The 17,516-nt window shown below is 45.7% G+C and overlaps 1 protein-coding gene across 3 annotated transcripts in view; it reads left to right on the forward strand.

Annotated features, from left to right (window-relative positions):
- The window catches only part of uvrag (UV radiation resistance associated gene), a 73,645-nt gene that overhangs the window by 29,555 nt on the left and 26,574 nt on the right, over positions 1–17,516 (forward strand). For all 3 annotated transcript variants that reach the window (XM_049016978.1, XM_049016979.1, XM_049016980.1), the window contains exons 9-13: positions 472–556; positions 1,934–2,021; positions 2,559–2,619; positions 7,905–8,070; positions 17,161–17,236. In XM_049016978.1, the coding sequence (XP_048872935.1) occupies positions 472–556; positions 1,934–2,021; positions 2,559–2,619; positions 7,905–8,070; positions 17,161–17,236 (476 nt within the window). The remainder of the gene's footprint in view (positions 1–471; positions 557–1,933; positions 2,022–2,558; positions 2,620–7,904; positions 8,071–17,160; positions 17,237–17,516) is intronic.

Raw genomic sequence — 17,516 nt, forward strand, 5'->3', positions numbered from 1 at the left:
GTTCTGCTCGCTGAGTGCCGTGGATGTTTTTCGTCATGGAGCAGGATGCTTTGTCCTGATCTCCCAAAGCCGGCTGGACCTCTCTGGAGTCGGCAAAACGAGTCTCGTGTTGTAAACCGAGTAACGAATGGGTTCTGCCTTCATTTGCGGATGGTGCTGTTTATATAATCAGGCTGTAGTGTGTGCTATGTTATTGCTAGTCATAGGGTGCATATCCAGAATGTGGTAAAAGTCCCCCCCCCCCCCCACCCCCTTGGAGGTTTTCATGATCACAACTTATAAGTTATGTCAAGAGGAAATAACATTTCATGATGAAAAACGCCTTTTGATGTCTGCGTCGGATTTAATAAGACCCCGTCAAATAAAAATATACCCTGTGTGCAGATTTAACACAACGTGCCTGGTAATTTCATGTTCTTTGTGTCATCTTTATTTATTTTCTCCTCTCTCTTTTTTTTTTCTTTAACAAAGAGGAGGCGTTCTCCAGCAAGCGTCAGAGTTTGGAGATGGAGAAGGACTCATTAAAAGAGCAACAGAAAGAATGTACCTCCAAAAGGTAACGTTTTAAAGCTATAATTTAACATTTGCTGCTACCCCAGTTAAATTCTTGAGGCATCAGAGAGAAATTGCACACGTGCACTTGGACGCCATGCTCACTGCCCGAGTGATCCGGCTGCATCTGTGCATGGCTGATTTTCTTGGCCTCTCGTTCATATTTGTGTATTTACTTAGTGCTAGTAAGCAGATTGCCATACTAGCAGGGATTGTGTTGTGTTTTGGTTGGCCCATGGATTTAAGCAGCGCATCGGCATCGGGTGTGTATTTGCCGATAAAAGGCCTGGCAGAGACATTATGGGCATGTGACAATTGCATGACCGCGGATGAAAGAATGTAACTGGCATTGTTGGGGGTGAATGTACCTTTGACACACATGCGGCAGTAACAAGTGGATCTACATGGGGTTTCTTTCAATGCCTGACGCACAACGTACGACCAGCTAGGTTTATGAAAGATCCTCCTGAGATCTTGCACATTGTTTTTGTCCTCTGTAGAGAACATTATGTACGACAAAGTCCTGTCGTTCCTGAAAGGGGAGAGATAGAGCTTTACAATCACATGTGGCAGTGTGACCTTGCCAACTTCCTCTTCCTATCAAATCAAGATTTAATCAGTATTAAATACTTATTTTTTTCTCAGGATATACTCTGACACAAAAGCCTGCTATTTTTTTTAACTCCGTTATGCCGTTTAAGTGAAGTGCAAGAAATTTGTAGTCTGAGATTTGGGTTCCGATTTCGAGGGAGAATCTGACATTGTTAACTGTAACCCTAAGCTCTATACCAAGGTCTCTGCAGCAGTTATCTGAAACTGCAACTGGCGGCGACCAGGGGGAAAACATTTGATAGAACATGTGAAAGTTGTGGAATGAGGAGAGGCATCCAATTGGGCTGAGCAGTCGTTTGCAGGCACTCAAAAGTGTTGACTCAAGTGTAGGTCATTTTCTTTGCTATCTCATCTCCCTGCGTGTGATTAAACGGAGCCAGGGAATGTGAGAAAAAAATAATTTTTCCGGATCTTTCTGCCCCCATCGGCCCGACACTGGTCATGGTTCCTCACTGTTCTCAATGCCACATGCAATAAGGAAGCGGCCAGAGGTGGCAATTTTTTTTTTTTTTTTAAATGCGTCCATCCCTTGGGGGGCTAGGGGTGGGGGAGCGGGAAGTGGCTGGTAATTTGGTAGTTATGATAATTGAGTTGCTTTTACAATTACTAGCACATAGTGCCACGTGGTCAGACCATTAGCATTCTCGCCCGTTCCAACATAAACGGGCTGCGTTCGGGGCTCCGCCCCTCCTCCCCCCAGGTCTGCTTGAACACCCTGACTGAGACCCTCCCCCCCCCGGCTCTCTCTCTATCCTGTCTGCCCTCCCAGAGAGCTGTTCTTGAAGACCAACGCCCAGCTCACGTTCCGATGTCGTCAACTGTTGTCGGAACTGTCCTACATATATCCCATCGATGTGGTGAGTGGCGCGCAAACGCCCTGGTAACTTTAATCACTGAAAATGCATGTGCGTAGGTTATGGTGCATCCAGCCATGACAAGAACACAATCCCTGTGTTTCGTGAGAAACAAGTCACACAAACACCAAGTCAACTTTGGTGCAGTTGAAAGGTAACTATTGTGAATCTTTGTGACCAACAGGGGACCCTGCGCAAATACATGGCTTGAGTGGTGGCAAACTCCACCGCTACCAACCCCCCTCCATTTTCTGCTCTAAAGATGGTGTCTCTCTCACTTTGCCGTATCATAACATCACATTTCATTCCTGCAGCTTTTGTCACTGAAGCACCTACCAATGGTGCCACTCCTTCATACTCCTACCAACGCACAGAGGTCTGTTTCTTCTCTGAATCGGCCCGGCTGTCCATCTTCAGGCCACGGCTGGCTGGTTATTTATGCCAGGGGGGGGGGGGGGGTCGCCTGCGCTCCGCTCTGCCCGAGCTGCATTAATTCCGCATCGTAATGATTCATTTTTCTTATGTCTGTGTTTCTCACAGAACAGTCAGAGCGATTTTGTCATCTGCGGGGTCAAGCTGCCGAACTCGGAAGACTTTCAAGGTACTGTGGTGGGCTCGGCCCCCCCGACAGGTCTTGTGCCATGATATGACACACATTTTGCTTGTGTTTTGAGATTGGGGGGGGTGGGGGGGTGGGGATCATTTGTGTGATCACATGACGAGTATAACTAGTCCCTGGAATTGCGGGAAAGGTTAGGTTAGCTGTTTACTCTCCTATTTGGGGACAAAGGAAATCTGACCTTTGCTTTGCTTAGTGTTTTTCTTTCTATCTGATCTGTTTTTTTTAGATCTTCACATTTAAAAATTTGCTTCCCATTTTGTATAGGACACAGATTTATAAGTACAAATTTTACTAGTCCCACTGAAACTTTAGAAATTCCCAAACATATAAATCTGAACAATAAAGAATAAAATGTACCCCTCTAAAAATCAGGGTCATGAGACTATTGCTTTTTTTTACAACCCCAAATCAGAAAAAGTTGGGACGGTATGTAAAATGAAAATCAAACTGAAAACAGTACTTTGTTAAATTATCTTTGACCTTTGCCAAGGGCACCGACACAACCCCGTACCATGACAGACCCTTGGTTTTGGACTTGTTGCTGGTAACAGTCTGGATGATCCTTTTCTTCTTTGGTCCGAAGCACATGGCATTCATTTCTCCCAAAAATACCTGAAATTCTGATTCGTCTGACCACAGAACACGTTTCCACTGTGTGATGGTCTGACCCAGATGTCTCCGAGCCCAGAGAAGCCAACGGCGCTTCTGGACACTGTTAATATAGGGCTTCCTTTTGGCACAATACAGTTTTAACTGGCATTTGTGGATGTAACTACGTATTGTGGTACTTGACAAAGGTTTGCCAGTGTAGTCCTGAGCCCATGGGGTCATATCGCTTATAAATGAATGACTGTTCTTGATGCAGTACCACCTGAGGGATCGGAGATCACGGTTGTTCAGCTTAGGCTTGCGCCCTTGTCCTTTACGCACTGAAATTCTTCCAGATTCCTTGAATCTTTTAATTATGTTATGCACTGTTGACGGTGAAATATCCAAATCTCTTCCTATCTTTCTTTGAGGAACATTGTTTTTAAACATTTCAATAATTTTCTCGCGTATTTCTTGGCGAACTGACGATCCTCGGCCCATCTTTGCTCCTGAAGGACTAGACCTTTCTTGGATGCTGCTTTTGTACCGAATCATAATTACAATCACCTGTTGACATCACCTGCTTCAAATCACATCATTATTTAAGCAATTTACCTCATTACTAGCCCTAAATTGCTCCTGTCTCAACTTTTTTTGAAATGTTTCAAGAACCAAAATTGGAATACGTGTTTATTTTGAGAAAAACTGTAAAATTCATGAGGAACACATTAAATAATGTGCTGTTGTATTGTTTTCATTGTAATGCAGGTCAAAGATAATTTAACAAACTACTGTTTTCAGTTTGATTTTCATTTTACATACCGTCCCAAGTTTTTCTGATTTGGGGCTTGTACCTCTTTGAGAGAGAAGCTGATTTGTTAATCCTGTCATGTGACCCTGGTCCTGGCAGGAAGTCAGGCCTGGACCCGGGGAGGCCCAGACTGAAATCCTAGCGGGTGGGACATCTGTGCTGTGGTAAACGGGAGGCTTGTTTCATCGGCGGCATCCCCGATCTCCGGCGGCTCCTCTCCCATGCGGCGCTTAACCTCTGTCTAATGAAGTCGAGTCTCAGCCTCCTAAGAATCCCGCCTGTAATTCCGGAATTCAGAAATTGCTTCCTGTCCATTTTAAGTGGGAGTTTGTAATTTTCTACCCTGCTACTTTATTAGGGCTACAGGGAGGGCAGGCAGCAGTGAGGCAGTTCCTTTTTTTTCTCCCTCATCTCTCTCTTTTTCTCCACACCTCTCTCTCTGTCGCTGAGTCTCTGAGTCGTCTCCTATAAATTTGTCAAAGCAGGTTAAAAAGTGAAAAGTGGCCCAGGTTTGATTGCTGCATTTCACTACCAGTACCGTGAAAAACTTTTCCAACTTTATTTTGGTGCCTAATTTAGTGGGTTTTATTTCGGCTTTTATGAGTAAATCGAGAGTGAAATTGACCAATATTTTAGCAGAAGAATGTTGAAAGATTGTTGCATTTCAATGGATAATTTCAGTGCGGTTTTGCAGAAGTAACAGAAAGGCACAGGTTTGCAAAAACAATGAGATGTATAATTTTATTTTCATGGAAAAAAAACATTGAAATGTGGATAGAGAAATGAGAAATGCAGAACCTTCTGATTTAACTGTTCCTACAGTCAGTGTGCGTACCTCCCGGTTCCTACTGTAAAAATTAAAGTTGAAAATGTAAGTTTCATGGCTACAAATCAGCATGTTGTTTGGATTAACTCAATCACACACAACTACTGTGACGCCTCCCAGTGGAGATTTTAGGAGGGGGAGAGGTCTCGCCTCAGACGTCTGCTCGCTGCCTGCGCTCTGGGGGCCCAGCCTCTCTTGATGGCATCCCGTTCTCAGATCAGCGCTATGCGTCTTGCGTGTAACGGTGGCTGCTTGTGGGCAGTAGGTCAGGCCCCCAGTGTGTTGGATGCACATAAATACAGATGCGTGTGTGTTTGAGTGTGAAACAGGAATGGGATGATGAATCATCGTCGTACATTTGGAACATGTTATTCAGCTCATATCCTGCATGTCACCCTGCGTGTGCTGTGGAAAATCAGATTTGGCTTTTTTGGCCAAGTCAAGCGTGACTTTAACACGGGGAGGGGGATAATGAGAGGCAGGCTTGCGTGCCCTGATCCCCCACCCCAACAAAACAACACATAATATACCCCCTCCTCTCCCCACACCTGCCCCGGTCGTGATGATTCACTATTTTTGTTTCAGCTTTGAGCCACTCTCCTGTGGATTTCTGTCACTGTTATGGTTCTACAAACCTATTTTCATGCAAACATAGTGAGTACCCCCCCCCCCCCCCCACCCACCCACCCACCCACGCACCCCAACCGCATCACTACCTGCCGCATGCTGCTTGCCCAGCCTGCCAGGGGTGCTAGTGTCTCTAACCACTGCACACCATCGCACCTTCCCTGCCCCTGCCAGAGGGGGGAGCTCTGACCGCTGTTTGACCCTCACCCCCACTTAACCTCCATCAGAGCGGAAGGTGCCAGGTTGGCTTCCCCTGAGCAGATCAGGTCTGGAGTTGCCTTACTTGTTGCGTTTGGTCTCTTTGAATGATGTCAGACGTGGCAAATGTATAATAATGTGTAATCATTATCTTTCGTGCCTCGTTTTAAATGGAAAGGTCAGATGCAGGTGAGAAGCCTTTATATACCGAAGAGAAAGGGATAAAAGTTAAATTGCATGTCAGTCTGCTAGTGAAGGGTTATTTGAAAATAGCTTTTTGTGGTTTTTTTTTTCCCTTTTTTTTCCCTCATTACTGATGTTCGTTTTTTTGTTTGAGGCTTATATTTCTTAATCCCCTTCTTAACCAGGCGCTCCGGGGAGAGTGTTAGTATAACACATTGTAAGTGAAGCACGCCTTATGGATCCCCGGAAATGTGTGACTTTGAAATGCGTGCTGCCAAGGTTCCATAGGACAGGGAGAAGATGTCAAAGTCGGTTACTTTCCTTTCTTGTGAAATAAACAAGGCTATACTTCTTTATCGCGGTTAATCAGTTCCACACCCTACCGCGATAAGTGAATTTCTGCAAAGTAGATTCTTTATTTATAAATCGAATATTTTCGTAGTTAGAGTATAGAAGAGCTGCTTACGACCTTCTAAATACGGCTTTTATCATTTTTAGATATTAAATAACACCCTTTAGTCACCATTACGGTTGACTGCTGGACACGGAAGCAGGAACGGGGAGACGAGGAATCAGGATCGAAGGGTTTATTTGGAATCACTCCAAATGCAGGACACAGGACCTTGTAACTTCAAAACGTCAATGACAGACCTGAGGTTACAGACTGTGACGTGGACTTATATACGCTGGACGAATCAATGTGACAGATAACAGCTGGTCACAATCGGGGTTGCACACGAGAATCATACAGGCAGGTCATGACAGTTACACTCGTTTATCCAATATATTAGACAAAATAAGAGAAAATATGACATATTAGATGTTACAAATATCATATTATTATTATTGTACATTTAATTACGAAGAGCAAAGATGCTTCTGATGCGTAGCGATGTATCATTTTCACTGTCTCAATCAACTTTTTAATGAATATACAAAAACCCGTGAAAGTGTGAAGCGCAAAGTGGCGAGGGACGGCTGTACTTCTGTTTTTAATGTTTCCAAATCAATTTACGGCTTCTCTAAAACTACATTAAAATAATATCTGATGTAAGAGTTCCTTTTGTCCTCTGGATTTCTTTGAAATGATGTTTTTCCTAAGCTCACATCTTTTTGTTTATGGAAGTTTTGGAATAGATGCATCTTGGAAAACCCCATACAGCCGTCTGTCAGGTAGTTAATCTTTCGAATGTTTTAATCCCCGTTTATGGGTCTTATTAAACACCATGGGCTTCGTTGCAGCATTGAAAGGGGAAAAAAAATGGATGACCCTGTTTAGACTTAACTACACGAAAACATGCATATTCGTCCTCTGAACCAAACCAGGCATTATACATCACTGCGAGATTATAATGCACGTCACATTCTTCTGGTTTCTTAGGATTTGTAGAAGATGGTCAGGACATTACTAACGTTTTCTTTGGTACCATCCTGCACACATATGTGTTTCACTAAGGAAAAAAAAGTGAAAGAAACAGACTTGTTTTTCCGCTACAGGAAGAACTCGAGTGACTGTATGTTAAAACATATGGAGCAGCCTGTTGTCAGAGCAGCTCGGTCAGATGCACCCTCTCAGACATCTGTCGGCCTTCTTAGGTACTCTGAAGGATTTTTTTTTCATCACGTTAAAAATGGTTCCTGAGCAGAATTACCCAGAATTACGCTTCGTACAGGGGACCCCCTCAACAGGTTAGGATGCCGTGCCCATTATCGGAATGTTGCTAGTTCAAATCCTGGGGTCTTCAGGGTGGTTCCATCGTAGGGTCCTTGACCTAGACCCTTTGCCCCAAGGACTGTCTGACCCTGCTCTCTCAGTTTGTGCGTTGTTTTACATTAAAGTGTCTGCTGTATAAATAAATGTAAGTATAAATGAGAGTGACGGGGTTTTGCGTGTTTAACAGCTCGGTGTGGAGTTTATGGCCTTTACTTCACCCTAATGTTTATTAAGTGAGACATGTAAGCAGAAAGTAACTTGCAGTTGTTCCCTTCTCCCCCCCCCCCCCCCCCCCCCCGTCTCTTTATGTTCTGCAGCAAAGGATGATGGCAGTGTAGCGGTTGCCCTTGGATACACGGCACACCTGGTCCTGATGATTTCGTGCTTCCTGCAGATTCCACTCAGGTATCCAGTGATCCACAAGGGATCTCGCTCATCCATAAAGGATACCATCACTGACAAGCTGACGGAGAAGGAGAGAGAGTAAGATCTTTTCATTTGAATTCCTTTACCTTAATTTCGGCATTTGTAAGTTACCTGACAGAGGCTCTTGTAGATGATCTTATCGGAATTCATGTGGCCTTCATGAATCTGCTCCACGCTGGGTGGTATTTATTTGCACTGGTGCTGAGGAGGTTTAGTGGCTTAAAACAGTAACGCATTTGTTCTGGCATTTTTGTGGCTTTAAATGCCGCAAATTTTATCGCAGTGTAGTGAGCAGCCTGGTTCAAAGGGGTGAGTGTGCGGATTGCCAGTTAACTAGCCCGCTGAGGGTCACCCATTATGGGGGCAGTTTTTTTTTTTTTTAGGCAACCTGCTCTGTCTTCCCCTGCAAGCCATAGATCCTCCCGCTATTTATATGAAATCATTAATCCGAGTGAAGCACTCGACCCCTTCGTGAGGCCTGTGCTGGTTTTCTGATTCATCTGTGGTCTGACTCGAGCCTGAGTGCATGGCACCTGCAAGCGGGACTTCCCGATTCACGTTGGCCCTTCAACTTCAGGGTGGCATATCCTGAGAAATCCAGCACGACCTGCTCTGCCCTCCCCTCCAGTGAGCTCTTCCTCTTTGTTGTCTTCATCTTGCTTTTCTTTACAATCATGTTGCATCTGCGCTCGCCTCCCTTTTCCGGCATCTTCCGTGGCAAACGGATTCCGCTGGGTGATATTTCTTTCAGTGCGACCCATTGCCTGCCAAATCGAACCTCTCCTCCCACCTGTCGCTTAGGGGGGTAAGCAAAATCTTCAAAGAACTAATAATTAAGGCTCTTTTTTTTATACTTTTTAATGGAGTAATTGGCATATGTTGTTTGCTGTAGTCATCGTTGGCTGATTTCCACCACTAACAGAAGCTGAATGCCATCGCGGCATCTTTCTTTTTATGGTTCAATAAATCCTTTCTTTGTGTGTGAGACGAGGATGTCGCCGTTGAAGATGCACACGTGTGTGTGTGTGCCGGTCCTGGCTGTAAACGAATCCCGTCTGGCGCTTGGCGGCTGGGAATGCGCTCGCTTGTGGTCACCACGTGATGCATTGCTGCCGCTGCCCAGCAAAGACCCCAGATTTATTTGGGGAAGTTTCAAACCCACGTGTATGTGAATCTGTGTGTCTGTGTGTGAGGTCCTGGTGTACAGTACATTGTGGGGTCATTTGTGATAACTTATTTTGACGTTGTGGGGACCATTTTTCGGTCCCCACAAGAGGAAAATAAATTTTATAAAAATCTGTGATTGCAAAAACAAAAAAACTAAAAATGACAACAGACATGGATATTGTTTGGTTACTTATGGTTAAGATTAGAGCCAGGTTGGGTTTAAGGTTGTCATTGTTTGGATTGGGGTTTTGCCCATAGAAATGAATGGACGGTCCCCACAAAGATATGAACTGGTCTGTGTGTGTGTCTGGGCCTATGTGTGTGTAGCACCTATAAATCATTACTGGTGGATATCGTGTACCTAGGAGAAAGATGGCAGACGTCCAGCCTTTTACTGGCTCCCCGCGGCTTCTGGTCAGCAGACACCTCGCTTCGGACCAGGCTGGCTGAGCGATCGTTACCGCGCGATTTCCCACAAAAAAACAATGTGAAGGAACTCCTCAAAGAGTTAGGCGTCGGTGTGTGGCTCAGCAGGTTACAGGTTTGTTGGTGCTCACAGGTGCCTGTGATTGGAAGGTCAGCTCTTCAAATCCTGTGGATGGACTCATGCCACCACCGGTCCATGTGGAAAGACCTTAATGCTCCCGGCTGACCCCCCTTTCTCAGAATGTATGTCACTTTGGATAAAAGATCCGGCTGGATAAATAAAATATGTAAGGGGCGTGGAAGGGGGGCAGTAAATCACCCACAGACAGTATGCTCTTTTCTCAATGAATTTGCAATGTGGGTATTAATTGACTTCAATCTCATAGTTGTATTATTTTTTTATGGTGCGGATGCTTGTGAAGACTTTCCAATCATTTCAGAAAAACTGGACGGGTCAGAACACGTCCCCAGGTATCTCTGATAAGTATGTTGTGTGCACACAAGGAGGAGGCTGGCTTCTGGATCGCAAATAACCGTGTCAACGTGAGCTTGTTTCTTTTTCATGGGACGTCTGTACTGTAAACCTGTAGTTCTCTGCGATTTCCGAAAAGGAAGAGCATTCTTGCGTGCCAATCGATCTGTTTACCACTCTTACTCACTGTCTCCAGCCTGAGGGTGTGAGCTGTACCTGGTGTTTAGGGTTTACCCAAAAAGGATGGGTACCTGCAGATGACACCACGATGTGAGGATGATATAGTAACCATGGTGACAAAAGATGCAGACTCAGGGTCTCGTCTCTTAGATGAGAGTCTCGTAATTTTTGAATCTCTTGGCCTTCAATTATAGTGCTCGCCACTCCAGAGTAACTGTTATCTTCATCTGTTTTGCATGGTAACCAAGCATCACTGCAAGAAGTAACGCAACGTTGGCCTAATTATACGGGAGGTATGAGTGGTTTCCGCATTCCGATTTCTTGTACTTGGGAAGCACTAATAAAAAAATTGAACTTTGAAATCTAATTGTTGTAATCAGAATTTGACAGACAAGGACGTGCTTGAGTATTTTCTCCCCTCCCGTTGTTTGATGCTGAATTAATAAGTAGAGCTCCGGTGACGATAAGAAAAATTGTCTAGTCTGCCTCCTCCCTCTGACGCGGCACCTTTTGAGGCCCTCGTGGTTTACATCGGCCAGGACCTCACAGCTGGCTTAGATTAATCCCCCCTTTTGTTTGCAAATGGGCCGCTGTTTTCGGTCGGTGTATTTCTCAGGTTTTGAAATGTTTGCAGGAAGGATTTCTTCTTTCAGCTCCATTTAAATAAATGTATTATTTCTGCTCGTACCCCCCCCCCCCCCCCCCCCATCTTGGACAAGGTTGACTTACCTTCCTCTGGGATGGGTGTTGTTATGAGATGTTTTTGAAATAGAGTTTAACCACACCACAAAACCGCTCAACCTAAACAAGGTAGGAGGCTGCGGTTCTCATTAAACCCCCCCCCCCATGTCTAGATTTAATGCAAGCCCCCCCCCCCCCCCCCCCATTGGAAACAGATGCTGAGAAAGGGGCAAGTCACCTGGTCGTTCTCGTGCGTTAGTGGCCTTGCTTATAAGCGAATCAGGTAGATTGATGATGATGCTTTACCTTGGGTGTCAACTGAGCTATCGTGAACGTACGTGTCGACATCCACCCACCAGCCTCTCCAGGGCATCAGGGAAAGAGAAAAAATAAACCCACATCCTGCTTCTTGAAAGAGTGGAAGACTTGGAGAGGTTCACGTCTGGAAGGGCCAAATGGTTTGCTCTGTGGGCTTCCCCAGCTTTTTTGTGCCCGTCAGTTATGAAATCAAGCATTTAGCATATTTTTTCGCTCGAATGAGCGACAAAAGGCCTTTGTTAAGGTTACCCTGGGGATGACTACTCCTGGGTCTTAAAAGTGGCCATCTTTTGGTTACTGGTGCCGGTTGTTGAGCGTCAGAGGGATCATCTGTGGTCGCTGTTCCTTGCGGACAGATTACTTACACGTCAAATGCGGCTGATCTTGACCCATGGTTGTTTGCTATAACCGCTGGAAGTAGCCCGGTGAGTTAACGCGTTATCCGAGACGGCGAGAAATCCCGGGCTTGGGGAGCCCGCAGTGGTTGAGCCCATCCATCTTGCGCCAAGAGTTATGGGTGGATGGAGTGGCTGCAGCTGGATGACGGCTAAGCCTGAGCCCTGAGCTCTTCCTGGGGTACTGAATAACCCCGCCACCGTCCCATGGAGAGCCTAGATTTATACCCTCCCAACCAATAAAGCAGGATATTTACATGAACCGGATCATCTAAAATAAACCAGAAGGCCTATTACCCGGGTGTTTGCTGTGCCCCGACTAACGGCCCTCAGGTGTTAGTGAAGAGGACTAAATGTTTGAAGACCTCGTCTGCCCTACCTTCTAGTTTTTTCTTTCCCAGTGTTATATCTCTGTTGTCAAATGATGTGCGTGAGACACAAGACCATACGTCACTGGGAATGGTGGCGAGGATGAGAATCGCGTTAATAAGCTACAGGCTGATGCATAGACGTGTCAGTTGGACAGAGGGGCAGATTTGTAGGGTGGCGTAGGAGGGAAGCGTTGATTGGTTTGCATTAGGGGGCATCTCGTGTCGATTTGTCACCCAGACACCCTTAAGCAAATGGCCAACAAATGGACCCTGCATAAGAGCAGTGGTATGGCCCATTGTCTCGATTTATGAATGTTTTTCTGATTGCTTCCTGAGCGCTTGTACAGTGATTCCCAAAAATGGGAGTACACAAGAGGTGAGGTAATGAATGTCCTCATTATGAAGCAGGCATCATGTCTCCATGGAAGCGAGATTTCAAAGTTCCTCCACCTGGGACAGATTATCTGCACCGAAGGTGCTCAAGGAAGGACGGCCCGCTGCTGGGGGCGGGGGGGGGGGGGGGGGGGATCGTCGCTGCGAGCCCTGGGGGACCCCCGCCAGCCAGAACAAATTCCTCGGATGCAATGGTTCTTCACAACAGGTTGCACCCACATTTGGCTGGCCAGCTTCGGTCGAGGGTCTGATCACAGCTGGGCCCGCGATGTAATCCAGATGTGCTGTGTGATCGAGAGCAGAGGTGGCTGTTAAACCAAGAGCTGCCTTTTTTTTTTTTATTAGATGGCACATTGAAGACATTGATTTGAAAGATGAAAAAAATATAAGAAGAGACTGACACACCACGACCATGGGGACTTAAAAATCTTAGTATTCTAGACTTCTGTTGGAATTGGAGAGTGCACCGAGTGGGAGGGGGGGTGGTGGACTTGGGGGGAGCTTCTGTTCCCATTGCTTAACGTTTGCCATGTGAATAAGGGTGTTGGGGCAGCCCACCCCCCACCCCCCAGGGTCACACGCCAGGCACTGGGGCTATTGGCTGCTTTCTGACATGACACAGGCAGCAATCGGATGCAGACTCGCTTGCTGTCAGGGTAGCGGGTCGGCCCGTAGGGGGAGCCGATCCCATAATCCCCCGGATCGGGCCACGCCAGTTCGCTTGAGCGTGGAGCCGGATGTTCTCATCCCTTCGGCACGTTCCCTTCATCATTTTCATCGTTCGGGAATAATACTTTGCAGACTCACTAAACTGGACGTCCCGCATTCAAAGGTTTAAGGCAATGTGACGAGGGGGGTGGAGTGTCATTATTCTGTTATTATTAAGGTTATAAAGGATGTTGGCAATTTGCGTATTTTGTACCAGTTTCACTCTAATTTTCAATAGATAGATAAGTAGATGGATAGATACTTTATTAATTTTAGACGGAAATTGCTTATTTACAGCAGAACGCATACATTTAGACAATAATAAACAGTGACAGTAAACAGTAAGTGACAATAAAAGTGGAAATGTCACAAAGTATTGCATGCAATTCCATAGCAAAAAAAAAATAATAATAAATAGCATTGCACAGTGGATTGTCAACAAATGAATGTTCTGTGAATGTTTTAAAGATTTTAAGTATAATATCTTTCTCACTTTTAAGTAGTTAGTTCTGGTCACAAAAATAACCTGCTTTCTCCATTCCTGAAATTATGATCTGTGTTTGATTTCAATAAACACCTGAAAATGTTTTTTCTGAGGGTAGAAATTAAAATTACGACCGAAAAGTGGGCCCTCCACATATCATTATCGGATGTTTATTGTAACCTCAAGGACGGCACTGCACGCCTCAGTACAACACCTGTCATTACAGGAGGTGTTTGTGACAGATGCCGACCACGATTCTGTGTCAGCCGTCGGTAATTACAGCCCCCCGTGATTTAGATGGTAGCTGCCATCAGGTGTCACGCTCGATTCTCTACCTCAGGCCTGTTATTTTCACTCCTGAGCAGTTTAAATCACACATTAAAGTCATTCAAAGCTTTCTGGGAATTTCCTCCACCCGGCGTGAGTGTAAGTTGAGTCTGGAATGAAGGTATGTCTACGATGAGCAAAAACAACACTATCCTGTCCGCTGTTATGTTAATTATGATGTTTCTCAGTTTTTCAAATAGAAGAGGCGATGACATGTGAATGCTGCTCATATTTAAAAATTGCTTGGAAATTGGTTCTTTTCTTTGCATTTTTAAAATGCTGTTGTAGAACCACGTATGGAGCTACATGTGACAGGCGTCATTCAATGTAAACCATGCTTTCATTGGTTGGTTGTCCATGAGCATCTGAGAACCTGAGAATCTACCTTTTTTGACGATGTTTGTTAGCCTGAATGGATGTTTAGTGGTGATGAAGGCTGCTCCTTCCCTCAGGATGATGGGTCTCTTCTAATAGCCAACCCCCCCCCCCCCCCCCCCCCCCCGCCAGTTACATTGATCCAGAACTGTATGGGAGCCCAGTTCAAGTTCTCTGATGGCTCTCGTTTATTGCATCACATAGTGATCGCTGAATGAGAATCGAGGAGCTTTTCATAATGAGCGCTATTAGCGGATGCTGTAAAAGCCTCACCTTAATAAATGGCTCCAAGTCGTCCTCAATGGAACTGAGGTTTCTTGCGGGGGAGAGCAATCGCATTACCTTTCCGAGTGAAAGTTTTACATCAGTGCAATTTGAGGCCCATCCCAGAAGTTTAGAAATAACTCCACATCTCCCTACTATCAAATTTTACTGCAGCCTGCAAAGAACTTCCCTCTAAATCATCAGTGGCATGAATCAGCCGATGTGTAAATATCCCATTTCACAAAGGCCATTTTCTCTAGAAACCATGTTTGAAAGAGCCACTCGACTTTTTCCTCATTAACTACAGATTTATGCTCTTGCGGCAGTCTCATGCGTGATGGGAGACATTTGGCATGACAAGGATGAGGAACGCCACTGGAGAGATCACGAGGACATCACGTTGGATTGTCACGTTGCATTTCACCTCCCGTCCTGCACATCATACAAACCAAGATGAGTGGAAAGTGGAAACACACGGTACAGGGACCTCAGCATCCATACTGATCTCGCAGCGCGTCAGATGTAATTTGCGATGTTCGTCGTCACGGACCCAGAGATGTTCCTCATGATTGTTTAATCCAAAAGCGGTCCTGAGAAAGTGCCCTGATGAACTCCGGTTTTGGGGGAGAGACACAGAAAAGACCGGCTCCCCTTCCCCAATGGGCCCCCACGTGCTTTGAGCAGAAGGTAATTGAACACAGGAGCGACGTGACTCCGGACTGGAGGATGAGGGGGGCGCCGCCCAGCTGAGGGCGGCCCAAGCCCCGAGGAGTGATGGAGAGCCGCTGAAGCCCGGAAGGCTGATTGTAATCCGCTTTATCCTCGTTGTGTAACAGATTGTTTCACCACACCAGCCAAGCTCAGTCAAGTGATAAAAAGACAGGAGACGAAAACAAGCGTTCTCCATCTCCGACCTGCCCAGAGGCCTCCTTGGCCCTGTATTATAGGTTTTAATAAATAACGTAATAATATGTTTTACTTGACGTCCTGAGAGGAATTCCCGATGCTTGGTGAACCGGGGACTCTGATCAGAGCAGTCTGAAGTTAATTACGAAAGTTAACGCAGAAATGAAAATGTGTGGATGCTGGTTCAGATCTGCCAGATCTCTCGATGGCTCATTCATGAGATACATATCGAAATTTTTTCCCCCACTCATGCTGCAAGTGTGGATAGTTTGAAAATCTTCCTTCTTTGCACTTTTGCAAGAGCGATCCATTTCCTGAAAAAACAGGCCGCCTCTTCTTTCTGGACCTACGACTGTTCCGGATTGTTCCACCAGAGTGCTGCCTGCATCCCATTATGCTGATCATCTTTCCCTCAGGCCCAGTAATCACTTTGGTCTCATTTGCTCGTCCCACAATGTCCCTCTATACCCAGAGGCATCCTTTCTGTTGTGTACTCTGAGTTACCTCACTCCGGTCTATTCCATCCTTCTTCAATTAGCTAACACCACCTACCCCCCCCCCCCCCCCCCAACATCCAATGCCATCTCATGCTCCACCTCCTACGAAAGGGCAGGAATGCAGCTGACTTTTAACAGAAATACAGAAGTAGTCTTACTAGGTTGTTGCTTTGTTTGGTAGATGTGTAGCCCTCGCCGCGGTTCTGCTTACCCTTGAAACTGGCCATTCGGTTGAAGCTCAGCTAACTTAGCCATACTTGTGCTTATTTGACGTCTTGACAATTGTACATTTGTAATGTGCCGTTCGCTTCACTTGTAAGTCACTTTGGATACAAAGGCATGCAGAATAAATATAAAATAAGTACGCAGGAAGGCAATGAGTTGGGCCCGCTATGTCTGGCGGGCGATTGCCGCATGCCTTCCACGCACTTGTGACATGGAGGTTCACAGGCAGCCGTGGCTATTTCGCCGGGGCCCCAGAATCTGGGGACGGGTGGCGGGCCAGCCGTCCTGATCGGGGCTGCACTCTTCCATGCCACACGTCCTCCGGCAAAGTGCTAATGACAGCCCTCTTTTATTGGGATAGGCGGTCGTCCTGGAAGGCGGTCGTCCTGGAAGGCGGGAACAGGATAGGCCAGGGGCCATCCGTCCACCTGGCGCTCGGGAGTGCTGGAGCATTCCGCTGTTGCTGGGAAAGTTGGAATTTCCCAAGCTGGGGTTTTTATGCTGGGGGAACGGAGGGACAAGCTATGAATTCTGGGTCAAGAGGAGTTTCGGTCGTGGATTAAAGGGTTGCAGGATTTATTTGTTGCATATTCTTTTTAATATACATCCTGAGGTGCACAGCACTGGTTTGATTAGCTTTGTATTGAACTTCCAATTGGCTTTTGTGTTTTTTTTTTTGAGCCCTTGAATACCCACAGCTATGTATAAATAATGATGCTGTAAGGCCTTGTCAGAAATTCAGATCGTCAGACTGGGCATGCTGCTGTTTTGTAGATCACTCTTACTACAGCTACGCATTTAAGCTTCCACACCAAGCTTGTCCTTCATTGAGCTGGAACGTCACAATCCAGACGGTCTGGAAGCGAAGGGGAAGCCAGAGATCGGTGGCGTTTCTGATGTCTGTGCCACAGATATGGATACAGTTTCCTAAACCCACCCATCTCTCCTTATCTCTCAGGTTTCCTCTGTATCCGAGAGGAGAGCGTTTTCAGTTTGAGTACGGCGTCTACCTTCTCAACAAGAATATTGCACAGGTGAGCACTCTTCCTCATTCACTTTTCACACTTGAAATGTGTTACATCCATCCAACAATCCATCCATCCATTTTGTTAAAAAAAAGCCAAGTGAGGATGAATGTTGCCTTATTTTGAATGAATAAATAAAAAGCCATTGATATGAACTTCCTAAACGGAAATCACATCAGCTTTTCTACTCATATTTTTGTAATCCTCCCAGTTCTTATCGTGTGTGTGTGTGTGTGTGTGTGTGTGTGTGTGTGTGTGTGTGTGTGTGTGTGTGTGTGTGTGTGTGTGT

This window comes from Brienomyrus brachyistius, chromosome 6, assembly GCF_023856365.1.
Source record: "Brienomyrus brachyistius isolate T26 chromosome 6, BBRACH_0.4, whole genome shotgun sequence".
NCBI lineage: Eukaryota > Metazoa > Chordata > Actinopteri > Osteoglossiformes > Mormyridae > Brienomyrus > Brienomyrus brachyistius.